Consider the following 22,842-nt stretch of genomic DNA (forward strand, 5'->3'; position numbering starts at 1 on the left):
TATTTCTATAGGAAAGAGGAAAGTAATTCCAACTTGAAGCTGAAGACACTAGGCATACATCTCCCTCAGGCTCCTCTCCTTTCCATGCCTGTTATTAGCCCGGTTGGGGGGCCTCCTCCCGGCCCACTCCCCCAGCACCTGGCTATTTGACTAGCACCTCTCCCTGCCCTCACCCAGAGGCCTGTAGTCGCCTAAAGAGGAGATGATGGTGGTTCAGGGGACTTCCCCATTCTCTAGGGTTGACAGGTGGGTGATGAAGGAGTAGGTTTGTTCTCTCTTGCTCCAGAATGCAGAACTTGGATCTACAGGTGAGGTTGTAAGAAGCAGCTGTTGGGTGGGTATGAGAAAGGGCTTCCTCCTAGAGGGAGGAACCATGTGCTTCCACAAGTAAGGTGCCCATGGATACCTGCTGGAATCCCATGGCTACAGCTGCTCAACGGTGGGACAGCTTGCTTTGCACAGCAGAACGTGCCCCTCACTAGAAATCTTCAGGCAGAAGTTGGTGAGTCAGCTGTGAGGGCCAGTGAGGAAGGGATTGCAGTCGACTAGAAAATAATATTTTATTGCTTGTCCATTATAGGCCAAGCACAGGGGCAGTTTGCTTCCAGTATATCCTTCTAAGCCTCACAGAGACTGGTAGGTGTGATCGTCTCCTGTGGTACAGGTGAAATTAAGCTGAGTAACATTCACAGGAGTATGCAGCTAATAAGTGCCTGAGCCATAATTTGAACTTGGTTTATTGTTTTTATATCCTTACACTTGGTCGATTCTTTCCTATACTAAAAGTGGTAAAACGTACAAGTGATCAGGGTCACCCACATAGGTGATATTTCTCCCTGGGAGTATACTATGCACAGCCTATGTGTGCTTCATATATCCAGTACCCCAGATAGATGTTAGAAATAGCAGGGGTGCCAAAAAATGTATACAAGTGGACACTTTGGTCAACGTTGCTCAAGCAGTAGTTCGCCGTAATCAGAAGTGTCTGGACGCTGATGGTAACCACTTTGAGCACCTCTTGTCATTGCAGAAGTCAAACGTGACTTGTATTCATCTTTTGTTATCACTACATACTGAGTATTAGAATTTTAACACAGTTTTCCTTGCTTAAGATGTGTATACATTTTTTTGGCACCCTCTGTATAAAGGAGCCATAGCCTGAATGTATGTGTGTTGTTTATGGGTAAATCTGAGGATTGCGATATTGGGTGAATAGATGGGAAATGAAAGGAAGAAAAGGGTAGACTTGAAAGGGCTGTTGGAACATCTGAACCAGGGCATTTCATAATCAGAGGGACCCCCCTCCTCATCATAATCCTTTACTGATGGCCCAGCCCAGGACCCAGGAGTGCTTTTTGGGAAAAATGACAGGGGATTCAGACAGACACCAGATTGTCTACCGAGAAGTTTAAAATAGAAAATATCCAGACCTTTGGATGTATTAAATTTTAGGCATGTTAAAATATTCAACTCTTCTTTTTCTCACAGTCTTCAGTTCTCCCACTACTTTTTCATTTTCAAACCACTGACCATGTTTGTTTCTGCTCTGGTGGGAAATCTATGATTTCCCCATTTGTATTTTCATCTTAAACTGTTCTGCTAGTCTAAATGAAATGAAAACATTCAGAGATTGTCACCTTCATTACAATTCTACAATTATGGACACCTGCATGACTTCCTAGCAATCAGCCCTCAAAAAGCACCAAGCAGGCTGTGTGTGGGAGCCCTCCAGTATTTCCACCAGAGAACATTAACCCATGCCCCAGAGTGCTGTCACATCCACCTGGTCAGGATGAGTGGACACATCACCTTCTTCCCTGAGGGAAGGTATCAAAACCCGCTTCATAGCCCACTCCCACCCCACTGCAGAGCTGACGTTTACTCTGGATGGATGACGGGATGGTTCCTGGGCCTGACCTGGAAGTGGGATGAGAGTCCCAACAGCAGAATGAGGGGGCATCCCGCACTCTTGTGTGTGGGTGCCAGGCTGCCTCCTGGCTTGAGGGAATGGAAAGCTGACATCTTGCCGTTTTTGCAGCTTTCTGCTTGGTGGACTTGGAGAGGCCTTGCTGGTTTTCTCAGAAAGGAAAGGAGCCTAACAGCGACCACAGGAAAAGGAGGCTCCCTGGATGCCAGCTGGAGAACAGCCCCCACAGGCTGCAGAGCTCCTTGCTCTTCCCGGAGAGAAGAAAGCAAAGATGAAGAGACCACTGCTTCTCACTGCATCAAGGAGAACTCTTTCTGGGGGTCTCTGCACCACTGCAGTGGGTGCACTGCATTATATCTCCCACTTTGAGAGGCTCACTTGAGTCCTGCTGACTGTGCTGTTCCCACTTGTACAGAAACATGCAGGGTTTCCCCTGCACGGTGGGGATGGCTCCACTCACCTTGACTGACATGCAGGTTTCCTTATTAAACATCCTTCACTAAATACTGCTTTCAATCCATGGTAGTGGGCCCAAGGTTTTTAGTTGCATTTTAGTTTTGTCTTGTGTTTACATCTTTGGAGAGTCCTGAGGATGTCCTTTCCATGCTCTCACACTGATTTGTCTAGAGCCCTCGCTCACCCACTGACGATGCATAGAGAAAATTCCTTGAGAGGGCTTCCACTGGGCACAGGGGCAGAGATGGGGCCTGTTGAGGAGTTCTGGGCCAAATAAGAAGCCAGCAAGGACACGGTTACTCCAGAGTAAGTGCTGAGGGCCTTTTTTGTGGTTGTGTGTTGTATTGTATTGAATTCTGCACACTCTTTTTTGCCCATCATTAAGGTAACTTGGTACTAAATGATCACCAGAGGGAATTGGGTTTATAAGCACTGATGGATGTCCTCCCTGGGCAGGTGAAAAAGAAGAAACAAGCATATACCATATGGATACATCCCAGTTATATTTATATTCCTTAAAGCTTTTAATCCATTTAATTCAGTATCTCAGAGGAGGTTAAATCATTGAAAACTGAGGTATATTTTTCAGGCCAGATTTAAAAATTGGGTTAAAAGTCTAAACCTTGCCACTATGGGAATCAAAAGAAAGGAATTTTCATGAAGTGATTATTTGACTTTGACCTCACAATGAAGGTTTAAGAAAATACTGTCAGAGACATCATCAAAATGGCGGCATGAGGTGATCCTCTGTAAAACTCTCCTGGAATTTACAACTAATCGAACAACTATAACTCCACAAAGGACTCCCTGCACAGCAGACAGGCAGGGCGAAGAGGCCCACTACTGAATTCACCTAAAGGTGGGCGAATCGCGTGAGCGGGGGGAGGAGGGAAGGGAGAAGTGCGGGGACGGAGCCGCGCTTGCGCAGGATGCAGACCTAGCTCAGTGCTCCGAGCTCGCTGCATCCCGGAATCACCGCAGCTGCGGGAGAGGGAAGAACTAGGACTGCTAGGGCTCCACTTATGGCCCACAGGGCTGAGGGGGCAGCATATTACACGGTTGAAGCCAACGCTCACGGCAGAGACCTCGGAGCAAAGACTGAGGGAAGAAGGCTGAAAATGGTGGTTTAAGACCTCACTGCTGAGCAGAGAACGAAGCCTTAGGCACTGAGACTAGCCGCCCCCTCCCTACCCTCCCAGAGCTTGCCCCGTCCATACCTGCCCAGTGCTAGAAGCAGAACAGTAGCAGTGTCAGATCAAAAGAACAGAAAACAGTCGGTAACCACAAGATGGCCACAGGGTTTTGAAAATTAATTTGGGGAACGTAATCAATAAAGTTGTAAAGGTTTTGTAGGGTATCCGATGGACACATGTCCTATTTGGGAGACCACCTCAGGGATGATGTAGATGCCTGATCACTGCACTGTACACCTGAAGCTGAACAATAATGAATGCCAACTATAATTTTATATATATGTATGTGTATGCTTACAAGAAGCGGAGTATAGCTTTAGGAATAGAGACAGTGGAAATGTAATGGCTCTGTGCTATGTCAGAGGGATAGTGAATGGAGGGGTTCACACAGTGTGAGGGATATAAATGATAAACATCTAAGTATTACTTTGTCTTGTGCACCTGAAACTAATAAAAAAATAAAAAATAAAGAAAGGAAGAAATGAAGGGAAAAAAATAGGGCAACAGAAACAATGCCAATTAAAAAAAAAAAAAGGAAGACCCCGAATAGCCAAAGCAATCTTAAAAAAAAAGAACAATACTGGAGGTATCACACTCCCTGACTTTAGCTTGTACTACAGGGCTACAATAATCAAAACAGCATGGTATTGGCAGAAAAACAGACACATAGACCAATGGAATAGAATTGAGAACCCAGAAATAAAACCACATAAATATGCTCAGATAATTTTTGACAAAGAAACAAAAAGCATACAATGGAGAAAAGACAGCCTCTTCCATAAATGGTGCTGGGGGAATTGGATAGCCACGTGCAAAAAAATGAAACTGGACTGCTATCTGTCACCATGTACCAAAATTAATTCAAGATGGATCAAAGACTTAAGCATAAGACCTGACACAATAAACTACATAGAAGAAAACATAGGTACTAAACTTATGGACCTTAGGTTCAAAGAGCATTTTATGAATTTGACTCCAAAGGCAACGGAAGTAAAAGCTGAAATAAATGAATGGGACTATATGAAACTTAAAAGCTTCTGCACAGCAAAAGAAACCATCGACAAAATAAAAGAGGCAACCAACTGAATGGGAGAAGATTTTTGCAAACAGTGCCTCCGATAAAGGAGCTAATACCCAAAATATACAAGGAACTCATACAACTCAACAACAAAAACACAAACAACCCAATTGAAAAATGGGCAGACAACCTGAAGAAACATTTCTCCAAAGAGGACATACAAATGGCAAATAGACATATGAAAAAATGCTCTACATCACTAATCATCAGAGAAATGCAAATAAAAACCACAATGAGATATCACCTCACCCCAGTCAGAATGGCTTTCATCAGCAAGACAAATAGTAACAAGTGTTGGAGAGGCTGTGGAAAAAAAAGGAACCCTCATACACTGTTGGTGGGAATGCAGACTGGTACAGCCACTATGGAAAGCAGTGTGGAGGTTCCTCAAAAAATTATGAATAAAATTACCATATGACCCAGCAATCCCTCTCCTGGGTATCTACCAAAAAAATCTGAAAATATTTATCCATAAAGACACGAGTGCTCCAATGTTCATTGCAGCTTTGTTTACGGTGGCCAAGACATGGAAACAACCAAAATGTCCTTCGATAGATGAATGGATAAAGAAGTTGTGGTATATATACACAATGGAATACTATTCGGCAGTAAGAAAAGATGATATAGGAACATTTGTGACAACATGGATGGATCTTGAGAGTATAATGCTAAGTGAAATAAGTCAGACAGAAAAAGCAGAGAACCATATGATTTCACTGGTATGTGGTATATAAACCAAAAACAACAAGAGAACAAGGCAAACTAATGAGAAACAAAAAACTCATAGACACAGACAATAGTTTAGTGGTTACCAGAGGGTAAGGGAGCTGGGGGGGTGGGAGATGAGGGTAAGGGGGATCAAATATATGGTGATGGAAGGAGAACTGCCTCTGGGTGGTGAACACACAATGGGATTTATAGATGATGTAATATAGAATTGTACACCTGAAATCTATGTAATTTCACTAACAATTGTCACCCCAATAAATAAATAAATAAGTTTTTTTTAAAAAAAGAAAATACTGTCTAACTCCAAATATGTCTGTTCAGAATAGGTTCTTTTAATACTTTTCTACTCTTCCAGATGTCAGTTTGGGTCATTTTGAGATGTAGAAGGTAATGCAGTCCAGTGAGTCTTCTCCAGGTAGGAAGCCGCTCCCTGCAGGCCCACCAACCACATCATCAATGTTCTGAGAACCCGCCACCCCCCGCCCCAGCATCTAGGAAGTGAGCCTTGTCCATTTTCAGCCCTATGAAGAATAGGGTCAGCTCAGTCAGTGGCCATTCTTTCAGCATGTTTTTCTCCAACATATTAAAAAAAAGCGAAGGAAACAAATAGAAATGGATATGTATATTTGGAACTTGAGTATCTTAAAGTCATTTCCTTGTCTTTTCCTGGTCTCTGTGTGTCATTTAAGGTCAAGATATTCAGAGTGGCCTTGACACACAGTTTTAATTTGCTCTTGTTCTTTATCTGGGATGTCAAACTTTCTATAGACAGAATCAATAGAAAATCTGGGTTTAGAATTTTCCTTATTTTTTTGCCCCCACAAAACTTTCTCAGTTAACTGAGGCCAGTTCTTTTCCATTTGAGGATAGTGGCATTTGTCCAAATGTCATCTTATGCCTGTCTTTCCACTTGTCATTTATGCAAATGGAGATTCCTAAGGCTGGAAAGAACCATGCACAGTTAACAAGACCAGTTGCCTCTTTCCAGAGGGACTGACCGCAACCACTTTGGCTGAAAAGTTGTAGACATTTTTTTTTTTTTTTCAAGAATCTCTAGCAAAGGTTTTTTGTTTTTGTTTGATTTTTAAAAATCATGTCCCAGAGTCCCATTATTTTTTAAATCTATTTCTTACTTTGATACCAGCAAGAGGCAGAGGATAAGGCGTTTCTTCAATATACCACTCTGTCTCTTCCGTTTCCATCTCGGGCTTTTTGCTTCAAGCTTCAACCACCTTTTATGCCAAGTTCATTTGCTCAGCTCTGAATGCACGGTGAGCCCAGAGGCCTGCAAAACTAGGGGCTGGCACAAGTCATTGCAGTCCCCCAGCTCTCTTTTTATATGGCTCTCTGGGCCCCAAGGCCGCTGGATAGGGAATCTCCAGGTAACCCCAGTACTCACTTTTACCCAAAATGATCTGTTTGGTCACATCCTGTCTGAGTCCTAATTACCTTAGGCCTTGCTGACCACAAATCAAAGCTAGGGTATTTGGGGTTTTTATTTGTACAAAGAAAGAATATGCTTTCTGTCAAGACAGGCAAGGTTTTATATGATTGTATATTATTACTATTCTGCTGTGGATGTAAGGAAAAAGAAACAATTTATTTTCTTGGTAATTTGCCTTTCTTTCTTTTCTATTCAACCCCAGCAGGAGAGTATTTCAGAAAAGACTGTGGGGAGGAAGTTCTTGCATTTTCAATACAGGCCCAGAATTCAATCAAAATGTAGGCCACTGAGCTCTGAACAAGGAAGGGCCACCCAACTCTTCTTTCCAGACCTGCACTGTCCAGTAGGGTAACCATAGCCACGTGTGACTATTGAGCACTGAAAGGGGGTGGTTCCAAATCCAGCTGTTCTGTGAGTGTAAGTCGTACTGATTTCAAAGGCTTGGTATTAAGAGAAAAGGTGTTACGTATCATATAATAATTTTATGTTGATTACTTGTTGAACTGATATTTTTGATATATGGGATTAAATAAAATATATCACCAAACTTAATGTCTCCTGTTTATTTTTACCTTTTTTAATAAGGCTACTAGAAAATTTTCATTTCTATATTTGGCTTACCTGATGTTTCTGTCGGTCAGTGTTAATTTAGAGCAGGTCTTACCCACTGGACCCAGAGAAGTAGTGAAGGAAAGTCGGTTGGATTTAGCTGCTGGAGTTACCAACCCAATAATGGCTAAGACAGTTTGTTATTGAGCACTTGTTGTATGCCACGCACTGTGCAAGGTGCTTTTGATGCATCTTGTCATTTATTCTTCCCAGTGGTGGGGCAGACAACCTTCTTCCCCATTTTACCAAGGATATTTAGAGTTTCAGGAACTTTTCCAGGGTGACCCGGCTAGGACTCGACCCCAGCTCTTTCAGACTACGTCTACACTTTTCAACTTCACTTTAGAGAGCTCTGTTGAGAAGGAGAAATGGAGCCCCCCAACATTTTACAGGGTGTTGTCAGTTCTCCAAGAAGTGCTTCCATGTGGAGTCCTAACATCTGTGAGGTCATTTGTGACTTTCTCCCTGGAGGCCTTGTTCCCGCCCTTCCCCCGAAGGGCCGGGTCTGTGGCCCGAGTCCCAGCTGCCTTCCCAGAGTGTCCCAGTCCCTCCCAGCATCCTCCTCCCTCGAGTTGTGCCTGTGATGCACTCTGCATGGGGTTGGAGCAACGAGGAACTCTTTGGGAATGGCACTGCTCTCACCTGAAGTAGAACTGTAAATGTTTCCAGAACAACCAGCCACTGTTGAATTCTCAGGCCTGGTTTTTCAGGGATTGGCATGTTCAGATAGCTGAGGAGGTTGAAAGTTGAAGGAGCCTGGGCAACAGTGCCGGAGAGAACACTTCTCTTTTCTGGGTCTACAGGCCTCAAAAAAAGTTCAGTCATAGATTTGGATGAAACAAGAAGTATGTAAGAATACAATGTGTGGTTGATGCTTGGAACATGATATCTTTCTTGAGCAGCTGCCTTGGACAAAGTATTGGAATAGAATATGAAATCAGCTGGAGGTTCAAGTGGTTGGGACATTTTGGGGTCAATGGTCCTTTGATCCTTGTTCCATGGAAAGCCAGTCACAGATGTGAGGTTTGTGGGCTTCTCCCAGCTCCACCCAGCATCCTTGGCTTGAGGCTCTGTCCCTCAAGCCAGCACAGAGGGAGGCATGGTGGTTTGTTCCCAAAGATGCCCCACCTCCACCCCAATGGTATTCATGCCCCTGTGTGGTTCCTGTCCCTTTCTCCTGAATCTGGGCTGGCTTTGTGTCTTGCTTGTTGCCAGTCGGATAGCAGAAGTGATGCTACATGACTTCCGAGGCCAGGTCAAAAGCAGTCATGCCACATCTGCCCTGGTTTTCTGGAATAGTCTCTGGGAGCCCCAGGATGCTGTGTAGAAGTCTGACAAAACTAGAGGCTACTGTGCTGGAGAGACCAGGTGTAGGCGCTCCAGGAGATGGTCCCCACTGAGCACAGCCTTTTAGCCATCCAACACACCACCAGACCTGTGAGGGAAGCTCTCCTGGACCCTGAAGGCTAGCCCAGTGGGCAGCTGAATACCATCAAGTGAACCTCAGTCAGTGCCACGTGGGGCAAAAGAATCACCCAGCTAAGTAGTGCCTGCCTGAATTCCTGACCACAAAATCACAGTAAAATTGTTTTAAGCCACTAGGTTTGGGGAGAATTTGTCACACAGCAACAGGTAATAAAGCAAAGGCCCTCGAATGCTGTTTCTTTCGGGTGGATCCAAGCTGATCATTCCGAGCCCCTTCCCTGAATAGACCCTTGCTTCAGAAGCCAGTCTCAGCTCCAGGAGGGCCCCAGCTGACTGCCCAGGGCTTGCCCAGACCCCAACTACAGGGCACGATCTGTACCCTTAGGTTAAAGTACCTTATTCATTCATTCCAAACATATTGAGAACCCGCTGTGTGCAGGCTCTGTTTGGGGCTCTGCCATAAACAAGACAAGCCCTCATGAAACTGGCTTTCTAGTGGTAGAGACAAATAATAAAGAAGTAAATAATGGAATTTCAGAGAGAGTTAAGTGCTTTTAAGAAAATAAAGCCAAGAAGGGAAACACAGACTCTTCTGAACATCTGATGAAATGTAAGGAATTTCTTTTCCAAAATGTACAGTCCCTCTCTCTCTCTCTCTCTCTCTCTCTCTCTCTCTCTCTCTCTCTCTCACACACACACACACACACACACACACACACACACACACACACACAGAGTAGCATGTAGTCGGGAGGATTTATTCTCTCTAAAGTCTGTTTATTAAATTTCTAGGGGCATGGATTCCAGGTTAAAAACCACTCTGGGGGACACAGTGTGAAGTCAAGGATCCCCACAGGCGGAATGTGCTACCCCCTCACCTCACTGGTTCTGGAATTGGCTAGGTTTACCAGGTAACGAACTGGCCATGTGCAGCCTTAGAAATCTTGGCCCTGCCTGTGAGATGCTCTCTGTCTGGTGCACACTTGACAATGGACTTCATGGTTAACTTCAAGGGCGTGACACACACGATAGGGGCCTGAGGAAACGCCAGGAGGGAGAAGTCCCTTTCAGCTGTGTGGCTCCGTACTGAGGGCTGTACAGTGTTATTTGAAGTGTTTCATTCCTGTGCATCTCATTTAATTCTCACAAGAAGCCTCTGGTGGAGGAATCATTGGCCTCATTCGCGGCGAAGGCAGGCGGACACGGGTAACTAGCCAAGGACCTCAGGTAACTTCGCTGAGTTCCTAGGCTAGTTAGAGGGGCGGGAGAATTTGAAGGAGGCTTCTGACCACACAGCCCTGCCTCTCAGCTCCCACAGTGGTCTGCCCTCCCCACGCAAGTGGACAGGGAACGCAAATGAGCAGAGTCAGAGGTTGTGAAGTCTGGCCGTGGTCAGGGAGTGACTGCCCAAGTGGCGAGACCAGAGCCTGTGAGAAGCCGGGAGGTAGGTTGGGCCAGCCCAGGCTGTGATTTGAACGTTGGGAATGGGAAATAACATTTGTGGGTTCCCGTGATGCTCCAGACAGGGTTGAGGTGGCTCCCACATGTTCTGTCATCTACACTTCACACCTCTATTGGTCCTACTTATAGAGGAGGCCTCCTAAACCCTGACAGGACAGGAGACCTCCCCTAGCTTACCACACCTAAGCCACGATTCCAAAGTCATCTTCACAACCCATCTGCCCTGGCCCCTCTGCATGTGATAGGTTGTCTGTGGGCGTTGCCTGCCCACCTCACACCCCCCCACCCACATCACTGGTTTAGAGCAAACCAGAGGAACCAACCCCCCACTAGTGGCCCTCGTGCACGTCCCAGGGCAGTGTTGCTTACCGCTGGGTGTTGGCTGCCTGCAGGGCTCCTCCTGTGTCCTCTGAAATGGGCAGCGAACCCCTGGGAAGGCCAAACCCTTCCCAGAGCTTGCACAAGGCTTTCTCTGTTCTGGAAACATTTCAGAGACGGCAGACTTCCCGTGCTCTGTGGTGAAATGAAGGATTCTTTGCTCCTGCTGTGAGTTGATTTTTCAGCGGCCTGACCTGCAGTGGCTTGCCCTTAGTAAAACAAACAGTGGCGTGTAAGCCTTCATCCAGTTCCATCCTGGATCCACTTGGGAGGGGTGTGAAGGACCTGCCCCACCCCCAGCATCCCCAGCTCCCCTCCCTTGGCAGCTGAGGGTAGAATCCCACTTAAACAACTGCCTAGCCAAAAGAATCATTTGAGTCATTTATTTCCCATTCTGTGTGTGTAAAAGCCCACAGGGCTGGCGAGGGCTTTACACCCATTGTCTTCACACCGTCACTCTTAGTGCACCTCAGCAAGAGCAGCAGAGCCCTTGGAAATTGGGGGAATTAGTCCAGGCACCATTCCCAGGCCAGAGATTTGCCTGACATGTAGAAGTTAAGGGGGTCTGTCTAGTGTAAAAGACTTTGAGTCAGAGATAGAACCTCAGGTTCTGTCTCAGGCTGTCTGATCACCTGGGCAAGTGATATCAATCCTGCCTTCATTTATCTCCTCGTTCCTGCTCTGAGCACACACACATACTGAATGCCCACTGGCGCAGGTCTCAGTTTTCTCCAGCAGAGCAAACCTGCTGTCCTAAAGAAGCCAGCCACCCTGTTGCCGAAACTGAGGCCTGACTCTTCCGACAGGTGAGGCTGTGGACAGAATCTGCATCCCTTGGGAGAAGTTGGAACCCCCTTGTACTGGCAGGAGCAGCTCTGGCAGGAGTGGCTCTTGTGACTTCCGATGTGACTGTAGACATAGAGCAAATACATATTCCCTGTTCTCAGGGAGGCCGAGTCTACAAGAAGACCCACAGACTGAGATTTTAAATAAATAAATAAATAAATAACAGCTTTACTGAGCTGTAATTCACATGCCTTAAAATGCACCCAATTAAAATATACAATTTTATGATTCACAGAGCTCTGCAACAATTACCACTATCTAATTTTAGAACATTTTCATTCCCCACCCACCCCTTACCCCAAAATAAACCCCATCATTCCTCTCTCCCCAGCTCCTGCTGACCCAGGCCATCCACTTTCTCTCCCTACAGATTTGCCTGCCTGGAGACTTCATAGGAACAGGATCATGCAATATGTGGCCTTTTGTGTTGGAGTCAGGTTTTTAAGTCGTTCATGTAGTTCTAGCAAAAGCTGCCTTCCCTAGCAGCCACATCTCTGCCTGGGGGTGGGGGTGGGGAGAGGGGTGGGGTAGGAGTCCTGAGCATGAGGCATGGAAAACTGGGGGTGGGAATGAGGGAGCCTGGGTACCTGGAAGTAGGTGAGGAAGCTCTAGAGAGAGGCAGAGGGAAGGGGTGTGGTCAACACTCTTCCAGAACCCTGGTGTCTAGGTTTAAGGTTTATTTTTCAGCCAATCATCTATATGATCCTCAGGCCTTCAGTCAAGTCTGTTATGTATGACAGCCTGGTGCTGGCTGTACTATGGGGAATAAAATGTCTGGTTCCCTCATTTGTGGTGAACTGGAACAGGGAAGAGGTGTGTTCACCACTTTAAGCGTTCAGCTCCAGGCAACTGGCCTCTTCTCACTGACGAGCTTAAAGGTACAACTGAGCCAAACCCATGCATTATATTTGTGTGTGTGTTTACTTATCTATTCTAAGCAACACACCTTCTCCCAGGAGGAAGGCAAAAGAAAACATGGCCGTTAGAAGAGTTTGCACGCCCACAGGTCAGCTTTCACACACAGACGTGACAATGAGGACATGGACCACAGCTATCTCAAAGTTCCCAGCCACAGCCCTGGTCTCACAGTGGAGGCCCATTTGTAACCTCACGTCCTGCTGTGGGGATCAGACCCTATGGATGGAGGGTCTAGGCTAGCCATCTGCCTGTGTTGGGCGTGGTTCCCACCTCTGCAGCCCATCCCACACCCATCCCAGCTGCAGCCCATGTGTCACCCCTGCAGGCTCACCATGGGCCCATATTCCCCCAGTGGAGCCCTGAGGCTCATCTCCAGGACCCTGGTGCAGAGGTGGCCAATTGCTTACCGAATATACGTTTCCTCTTCTTCCCAATTGTTTTGTCTGCTAGGGCTGCAGTAACAAAGTACCACAGACTGAGTGGCTTAAACAACAGAAATTTATTGTCTCACAGTTCTGGAGGCTAGAAGTCTGAGATCAAGGTGTCGGGGGTTGGTTCCTTCTGAGGGCTGAAAGGGAAGGCTGAGAGCTCTGATCAGAACTCTCCCTGTGTCTCCTCACATGGTCTCCCTCTATGCACATCTCTGTGTCTAAATTCCCCCTTTTTGTAAGGACACCAGTCACACTGGATTACAGCCCACCGTCGTAAACTCATTTTAACTTGATGACCTCCTGTTTCTTTCTTGGATTGAGGATATGGTAGCTGGAGTTCAAGCATCCATCTTGGGCCTTGAGACATCCTTAAAGTTGGAAGCTGTGTCCTAAGGATAGTGGAGCAGCAGCTAGAAGGATCTAGGTCTTTGATGAGAAGATGGAGCCACCATGCCAGCAACAGGCTGCCCACCTGCAACCTTCTTAAATGAGAGAAGATAATAAAGTTCTCCTTTATTATTTCTAGTCTCTGTTACTAACAGCCAAAGGCAACCCTAACAGAAACAGCCAAGGAGCCAGTGTGGTGCAGTGGGAAAGGCATGTACTAATACTTTGGGGCAAGACAAATCTGACCGAGTCCCCCCGCACAGTCTCTTTATACACAGTGTCCCAGAGCATAGAAATGACCTCTCTACTGTCTGTCCTTCCTGCTACATTGTAGGCTCCTTAAAGGCAGTGTCCGCGTGCCCATGCCATTTGTTTCCCTACACCTCACACAGAGCCTGCACATGGAAGGTGCTCAGTGACTGTTGACCTGAATTAATTTTAAATCCTCTGTATTTACCAGTTCTATGGTTTTTGGACTCTGAGTCTTAATTTCCTTATTGATAAAAAATGGAGGTTATACTACCAGGACTGTTGTAAAGACAAAACAGTTACATGTATAGCATTTAGCACAATGCCTAGTACGTGTTGGATACCCAAGTAATGGTGGCTATTTTAGTATTATGACTACATTTTCTAGTAAACCCTTGTTCTAGTTCTGGTGTGATGCTCCACTTACTTCTGACAACCAGGCTTTTGCTTTTTCCTAAGACTTTCTCTGACTTACACACATTGTATTCAGTGGGTTCTCGTCTTATTCTTTGCCTTCGTTTGATCCTGAGAACCTCATCGGTACATGAGTCCTTAGGTTGCCTGGGTTCCAATTCTGGCACCTTCCAGTCTGTCCCTTCCAGTGCACGTAAGCCTTCCATGGTCAGCCAGGTTACCAGCTAAGTCAGGATATAGGGAGCATGGGGGTGGGGTGGGCTTTACATTCTGCCCAAGGGGCTTGAGTAGAAGAGTGTCTTCCCATGAAGAGAGTAGGGAGTCAGTTGCAAAGATGCCCAGTGTTCCACCTTTCCTGGTGCCCATGCCATTTGCAATATGATAGAGCCATTTCCCCACTGCTTCGGTCTGGGCCAAACTTGTTATTTGTTTTGGCTAACAAAGGCCGTGGAAGTGACAGACAATTTTGAGCTAAGGCCTTAAGAAGATTTGTACGCTTCCACTTGTTCTATTGGACTTCTCCTCTGAGCCCTCTTCTTGACTAGGCTTTGTCCTTGGCCTGCTGAGCTGAGCTCAGCAAGATTCTTGTCGAGCCAGTTTAGCAAGACTCCCCTTCTACCCCCACCCCCATATCTAACCAAGTTCCCCTTGGTATTTTTCCACCCACTGACTCCTTCATCCTGCTCATTGGCTATAAATCCCCAGATGCCTCTGTTGTATTCAGAGTTGATTTTAATCTCTCTCTCCTATTACAATAGCCTTAGCCCCCAGAACAAGTCTCGACCCCTATTGCAATAGTCTTGAATAAACTTTTCCTTGCCCGTTTAACTCTGTCTTGTACATGTTTTCTTTGAGCTTTCTCACCATGAGCACAAGTCTGGATTAGCCTGCTGGAGGATGAGAGACCATGTGGAGCAGAGTGAAATCCTTCCTGTAAGACCTTCCTAGACCAGCCTGCCCTCAGCTGATTGCAAGCACATAAGTGAACCTGGTTGAAATCAGCTGAGTTTGGTTTAGGTCAGAAGAACTGCATAGCTCAACCCTGAGATAAATGAGAAATAATACATGTCTATTAGTTTATGTCACTATGATTTGGGGTGATTTGCAGAAATATTGTGTCAGTAGGTGACAGGTACAGACAAGAAAAGGTAAGAGAAGCAGAGCAGAAAGACCTTTTGAAAGACCCGATGTCTTGAGCTCCTCGCATCCTGCAAGGTTTATATTTTATGGTTCCTATAGCGTTAGTGAGGGACAGTCCTGTCTCTTTGGCTGCCAATCTCAGAAATGGGGAGGCAGGTAATGGACCACAGCTGATGATGTGGATTCTGGATCCTGTAATCACCAGGCAGCAACTTACAGTCAAGGGAGAATGGCACATTTGGCAAGAAGGGCCTGCCTGGCCCTGGGGTTACCTTAGCAATATGTGCCAACTGGGGAACAATGAAGTTCTAGGTACATTCCAAATCACTTCATGTGAACACACTGGGACTGAGCTGTTAATAGAAGGTGGAAGAACTCTGAAATATTAGCACCACAACACATTGCACTCTGGAGTCCCCGCCTCTCCGGGGATATGAGAGTTGCACTTTCTTTAATACCCATCACTCCCCCCCCCCCATAAGAGTTGGGCTGCATGACTTTGGCCTTTGGGTATGGGTATCCCGGCCCCCATCAAATCTCCAAATAAAACAAAATCTATCACTCTTCCTGACCAAGCTCCTGACCAGGGGTTGTGAGAACACCCCGTTCTGCATTTTCATTTCTGCCTCCTGAATCCAGCTGTTCTCACTGTGCACTCTGCACCACTAGCTTGCTCTCCCTCCCATTTAATGGGGAAGCTGTAGTGTACTGAGGTCACTATGGGCCTCAGGTTTTCTCCCCAGCCCCCAGAGGGCAAAGCCCATATTCCTGCAGTAGCCTCAAGGTACCCTGTCCAGTTTAAGGTCAAAAGCTTGATGAGTAAGTATTGCTTCAATTGCAGGCCTGAGATAAGTCAGAATAAGACCCGTCCTGTGGGGCCGGAACAATCTGGTGGAGCTTGCGATCTATAGGCAGCCTGTTTGCATGAATTGATGAGGTAAAGGAAATGATGAGGAAAATACAAAATATTACTAAATTTTCACCCTCTGCTGCCCCTCCCTGTACCCTACACCCATTCACACACACTAACATGCTCTCTTTCTCACACACACTTATGCACGCACTCATTCACACACACACACTCACACAAACACACGTTCACACAGATACTTGCTCTCACACCCCTGCCTCAGGGACTCATGATTTTAAAAGCTGAGGTAAGAGGGCTGCTCCAGACATAAGTCACAGAAGACATTTTCAAGAGGACCCTGGAGGACGTTAGCAATGGAATCAAAGGTGAAACTGAGAGGGAGAGAGGGTTTTTTTTCCTCTCACTTCTTTGAAAACACTGTGCTGCTCTGGCCCTTTGGCACATTGGGGACAGCACCTGGGGGCCAATGGGTGGGACAGCCGTGACCCTTGAGGTGGTGGCTTTGGAGACTGTGGATACCTAAGGGGAGAAGGGGTAGTGTCAGGCAGGGGGAAGGACTGTCACCTGTGACAGGTTGTCTTTGATCAATTCTGCCCCAGGGGGACACCACATAGTAAATTCCACCTTGTTCTAGGGCATGACATTTATTTTTATTAAGTGGCAAAACTGATTCTTCACTATCAAGAATTCCCTACCTCCATGGTCTTTCCCAGCTCCCCTTGCTCAACTGGGTCCACAGTTGCGTCTGTTGAGGTCGGCAGAGCCTGGGCACGTGATTCGGGGCTGCAGGAGAGAAACTCTGCTGAGCCTCAGTTCTCCTGTCTTTAAAATGGGAAAGGTAATGAAATCCCCTCCTAAGTTCATGGAAAGAAATGAAAAAAGGTATGTATGTCCACCATATAGGTATGTGCATATGCATATGTATGTATACCATATAAAGACCATGTATGTATACATATGGTGCTTAGCACTGTACCCACCACCAAATAAGCTGTAAATGTTACTGTTGATATTATCATCCAGGGTGGCTTTGCATGGCAGGAGCCTGGGAGTGTCTGAGTAAATGGAATGTGACAATGAGGGAAATTGACTTTAAAATCTGTTGGCATTTACATAGCGAAGTGAGTGTGGAACAGGCGTCACCCCATAAGTCCTCATTCCTTCATTCAGAAAGTCAAAGGGTGCTTACGTTCTCTAGATGTTCATAAGCACCAATCTCAAGTGGCTCATTCACTTTCCCCATCTCCACAACTCTTCCAAACACTTTCACTCTCTTGAAACCCCTTTCCCCCTTTTTGCCTTTCCCTTTCCCATTTCGATGGGCCTTGCCTCTTTCTTAAAAGGAAAATAGAAGCTATCAGATGAGAACTCTTTCACCTTCCCAATCTCTTCCATGCAAACTTGCTCACACTGGCACTTCTCTTCTTTTTATAGTTGAGGAGGACTTCCTCTACAACTGAACATTCAACCCTCTACCTCTGCTCCTTTTGATTCCAGCTCCTCCTGCCTTCTCAGGAACCTGACCATAGCTCTCTTTTGGTTATTTGACATTTCCCTCCCAACAGTGGCGGCCCCAGCAAACTCCGACGACACTGGACCTGTCATAGCCCACACATCTTGAGGTGGGATGCAGGACAGCAGGAGAGAGACGTGGGAAAGGCAGGGCAAGGGTGAGAAGCCAGTCCCTCTTTTTCCCATCTGTGGATGGTGGTAATGAATAATGGCCAAGTCATGCCAGTTAACATGTGGGTCACATCTCTTTTCACAAGACTGCCCCAGATGCTTCAGGGTGAATCTAGAGGCAGCCAGCAGCATTTTCGACCTGGGCTCTGATTTAGACAACTTCCCGATGGGTGGCAGTTTGGGCGGCTTTGTGTGACTTCCTGAGAGACTGATGGCAGGACCTGTGCAGACTCAGTTGTAGGCCGAGTGTCAGGGGCTCTCACTCTCTAGGCCGCTTGTCAGAATGCTCTGCTCCAGAATGGGGGTCCCAGTCAAGCCAGCCGGGCAGCCCAGCCCACCCTCCCTGACACTTCTTGACCATCTCCATGGGAAATCTCTAGAAGGGAGGAGACTGGAGGGAGAGAAGCCAACAGGCGTCTCTGCTTGGCAGGGCACCATGCTGAGGAGATTCTCCAAGGGCCGCCTGTGAAGACAGGTGAGTTCGGCCAGGGAATGGAACTCCCCCTGGGTGGTGGTAGCTGACCTTCATGTCACCCGGGAAGAAGACTCGAGGCCACAGGGGCCTCATAATCTCCTCACTGAGTTCCTAAAATAAGCACTTGGAGACAACGTGGATTAAAGGCAGCTGCAAGGCATCCAGAGTCCATTTGCTTTCTCTCCCAACTCCTGGGTCCTTGTCTGCCCAGCAGTGGGGACAAGAACAGAGTGACCCCTCTAGGAAGCCACAGCGACTCCCTGAGATTGGGTGGGGTGTGAGTACGTGAGTGAAGTATCGCCAGAATCAGGAGGAGACTACTGGCTGGAAGCTAAGGAACTGCCTGGAAGCAGGAAATGGAATAAGGGCACTCTGCGATTTACTGCAAAAAGACACTTCCTTGTCATCTCTCTTGATTCTCCTGATACCACAAATAACTCCACAGCCAGGGTTCCACTGCGGGGCAAGGACAAGCAGTGCCAGCCTTTCCCACTCTCCTACCCCACGCTGTGCAGCCCAGGGCTGGTGCCGTCCATCCAACTAGAGCCAGGCTGCTGGGTGAGGCTGGCGACTTCAGATGCAAGCAGTCCAGAGGCCAACAGCCCTACTTAGGGGGTTCATTGATAAGAAGGCCCTTCTCTTGGAAACGTCAGGACTGTGGCAATGGAAAGGCTAGCACTGGGACCCAGATGTCTCAGCCAGCTATACCACCAGTCACTGCTCAGCAGGTAAAGTGTTGGCTCAGCAGGTAAAGTGTTGGCGTCAGGCCCATCATGACCTTATTTTTCCCCAAAAGTTTGGCCTGCTCAAAAGTAACTTCATGAGACAAAGAGGGTGGGGAGCTAGGAGCGTGAAATATGACTCCCAGGTGTTCACGGGCCCCTCCAAGATCCTTACTCTGACCCCTTTGAAGAGGTGACCACCTGCCTGGTCTCTGCTGGGTAGGATGGTTAGAGAGCTGGGTTCCTGAATCTTTATCTCCCTCTCTCATACCCCACTTGCTCTGGCCTCTCCAGAACCCTCTCCTCTGCAAAGTGGTGGCCTGGGACAGTTGGGTTCTTGCTGCCCCTCTGAACTGCCGCTCCTGACTGCCCCTGCTTATCTTACATAGCACCTATTTCATTTCTCAAGATTTCTAGAGAACCCTCACACCCTCTCCATCCCTGGACATAGATAACATGGCGTACTCGTCCTCTGAAGGGTCCGCCCATTGTCACCCAGAGCTTCAGCAGCCAGCTGCCCCAGGGGACGGAGTGGGGTGGTGCTCATGTCATTGGGCTTGTAGGGGCACCAAGCATTACCTCTACCTCTGGCCTCTGCCCTCCTCCCTCTTACCATCCAGCACTGCTGAAGTGTTGGGAGCAGGCATACCTTTCTCCAGCTGCCTGGTAGAACACATCCCTTCTGAGCAGAACAATTAGGAAGGCGTCCCTTTCTCCCAGCTTATGCCACAGCATGACTTAGTGAATGAAGCTAGGGCTGAATTCCAGTCCACCTCTCAGCAGCCCCTCAACTGGGCACGCCAGGCAGGGCGGAGCTGCACGGCCATGCACTCCACAGTGACGCTGGGTCACCTAGACCCTGGGAGTCCACATAAGTTACTGTATCTTCCCCACTGGGTCCTAGATGGTGTAGCTGTGCTCCAATAGCTTCCTCCATAAAGCACTGTGTTATTTCTATTTTTGCTATCTCAGTTAAGTTCAGTGGGAAGTAAAATAATTGTTTCCATATATTGAACTCCTACAGGTGTTTGCTGTACCATCTCATGCGCTCCTCCCCAACCCCTCTGATGGGAAGATCCCTTCACAGGCTGCAGCTTCAAGTGACTGGCTGAGGTCACCGGGTCTGTTGGCTCTGGCTCCAGAGCCCTTTCCTTCCCTTCTCTTCCCCTCTCCCAGGGTCACTGCCTCCGGTTTCACTCAGGGCTGCTGCTGAAATGCATCCTTTCTGTTTCAGGCCCTCCTGCTGCTGGCTGCATGCTCTTCCCAGGAAAACCTCTTGCCCACTGGCTCTCCTGCCACTCTCTCCAATACATACAGGGAAGGAGAGGGGAGAGTAATCTATTCCATTTGTGTCTTGTTTTTATTTTGCAAATAAAAATGAAAATTGGTTTCATGGGAGAAAGTAGCTGCCTTAGGAAAAACTTATATCTGCCTTATTAGGTTGCTGCAAAAGTAATCGCGGTTTAAAAAGTTAAAAAATAAGTGCACAAACCGCAATTACTTTTGCACCAACCTGATAGAATCTCATGAAGCAGTAGGTGTCACCAGGCACTATGCCTCAAAGGGGATTTGCTTCTTTTCTTAAGCCAGGGTTTAAAGGATAATAATTTACGGTGCGTGGGTATAGCAGAAGATACCATCGAATTCTCCACTGGACCCACTGAGTTTTCTGTTTGGTCATCATTTGTGATCAGCTCCTGCTCAGAAGCCCCTCATAAAGAGGGACTCCCAGGAACTTTGAGGTTCCAAGGGAATGAACGCCCAGTCGGTGGAGAGGGGGCCTGGATACCACCAGTGACCTGAGGAGGGCTGCTTCGGGGTCAGGTGCATTGCAGCAAAACTGTGTTTGTTTGTTTTCTTTTTTTTTTTAATTTATTGGGGTGGCAATTGTTAGTGAAATTACATAGATTTCAGGTGTACAATTCTGTATTACATCATCTATAAATCCCACTGTGTTCACCACCCAGAGTCAGTTCTCCTTCCATCACCATATATTTGATCCCCCTTACCCTCATCTCCCACCCCCCAGCAAAACTGTTTTTGTTTTTTGTTTTTCTCAAAGGGGCACATGATCTTGGGCTTTCTCATCTTTTCTTGATGTTTTCATGGGAGATTTTTATAGGCAAGTACCGTCCATGTTAGGCACGTCTTCACGGTTCAAATGGTTCAGCCAGTCCTGTATTTGCAGACTTTCTGGAATATCTATTTAAAAGTGTGGATGGTTCTTTCTGGGGTGAGGGCTCTCTGAGAAACCACTCTTGCATCCTTTGGTAGTAAGAGGAAGAGGAACTTCATCTATCTTTTTCTTTATATACATATATATATATATACATATGTATATATGTATATATACATGTAGTCAAAAAATTATATACACATTTCAAGAAAGGAAAAAACTGTAAGCCCCTCTTGTAATTGCAGAAGTCAAACAACTTGTATTCATCTTTTGTTATCGGTCTATATTGAGTATTACAATTTTGTTTTTCCTTTCTTAAAATGTGTAGACATTTTTTTGCACCGTGTGTGTGTGTGTGTGTGTGTGTGTGTGTGTGTGTGTTTAACCTCAGCCTTGCCATTGCTTTACTGGAAGCCACCTTTTAAGCTGGTGTTAATGACACGTGACTCGAGATTCAGCCCTGATGTTTCCTCCTTTCTCTGGCCCTCCGCAGTCCTCTACCAAGTCCTGCCATGACCTGGCCAGCACTTCTCAACTTAACAGCCTCAATAGCCCCTGGGACATGAACTCAGGCCATCCCTGGAAGAGATGAGCCCACAAACCCCTTTCTTTGAAAGACTTTTTCCACCGCTGGACAAATAACACAATTAACAGGTAACAAAACTACCTGGCTCAAATTTACTTTGTTCTCCAGCCTACCCTTCCCCTACAATTGCAGCATGCAGGCTATGGAGGGTGAGAAGACCACAGGTCCTAATGCATTATGGAGGTGGAGGGAGAGGGCTGGCTGTTAAGACACTGAACCGGAAATGTCTGAGAGAGAGAGAATTTAGCAGCAGGGGCAGTGAACAGTTTTATTTGCTGTTTGGGGAGGGAAGGGGACAGAACAGAGTAACAAGGAGGAGGCGAAGGGGCCTCCAATGTCCCCTGCTCCCACATCAGCAAGGCAGTGGCTGTGGTACGGAGTAATTTATTTGGAGTAAGGGACTGCCCCAAAATGGGCCTGCTGGAATAGGACAACAAAAACCAAGAAAAGGAACAGCTTTGCATTTGGTGTGGATTTTCTGCTTTAATATAGTTTGACTGGGGGAAAGGAGGGAAAGCAGTGGCTTCTACTGTCCCTGGGCTGGTACAAGCTCCGACCCCAAGGGCAGGTATTCTGTGGGATGAGGGACCAGACCCTTTCCAGGCAGGTCACACAGCGGGCCCACTGCTCCTGGAAAGGGCAGCAGCTGCCTGCATCCTCCCCAGGGTGGCTGCACCAGCCTGCTTGCTTGGTTTGTTCCTAGCTCTTACCTGCCTTAATAGTCAAGGCTGACTACAGGAGCGGAGCCCAGGGTACCCCAGACCACTCTGGGGAAACCAAGTCAAGCAGAGTGGTTAGTACTGTCCCAAGGAACATGTGGCTGGGCAGGGTTTCCCCACAGACATTTGTGCATGGGGAGAGGCAGGCCTGAGGAGGGAGTGAGACTTCTAAGGGGCCTGAACCTGCACCCTGTGGTGGAGGGTGGAAGGGCAGAGCCTCGGAATCTTCTAGAACAGTCTGCTGAGTGGCCTCCTTCTCTCCACACAAGTGCAGGCTACCTCGAGTTCTTGCCAAGCCTAAGGCAAGGGAACTGAGATGCACATTACTGAGGGGCTCCGGCAGTGAGCTTCACCCCACCCTCTCCCCCATCTCAGCCTTCTTGCCCTTCAGAAAGCTCATGTTATGAACAACCAAAAGGAAACCTCGACAAAAATCTTTCATCCTCAGCACCCCTCCCCCCAATTAAAACCAATAAAATTCCCTACTCAACAAATCCACAGGCCAAAATAATTTAAAATTTAAGA

General features: G+C 47.1%; 1 protein-coding gene across 5 annotated transcripts in view; it reads left to right on the forward strand.

The window, feature by feature from the left end:
* Nucleotides 1–21,654, forward strand: part of TMEM241 (transmembrane protein 241) — a 133,039-nt gene extending 111,385 nt beyond the window's left edge. For 3 of the 5 annotated variants that reach the window (XR_013995284.1, XM_081078764.1, XM_081078767.1), the window contains one exon: nt 2,039–4,139. Coding sequence is in view for 4 of the 5 variants with exons in the window: in XM_081078764.1 (XP_080934890.1) it covers nt 2,039–2,099 (61 nt within the window). In the remaining variant the exon portion in view is untranslated. Of the gene's footprint in view, nt 1–2,038; nt 4,140–21,505 lie in introns of those variants that run through there. The other 2 variants (XM_081078763.1, XM_081078762.1) reach the window with 2 other exon arrangements.
* Nucleotides 21,655–22,842: the final 1,188 nt, after the last annotated feature.

The sequence above is a fragment of the Rhinolophus hipposideros genome (genome assembly GCF_964194185.1).
Source record: "Rhinolophus hipposideros genome assembly, chromosome: 17".
Classification (NCBI taxonomy): Eukaryota; Metazoa; Chordata; class Mammalia; order Chiroptera; family Rhinolophidae; genus Rhinolophus; species Rhinolophus hipposideros.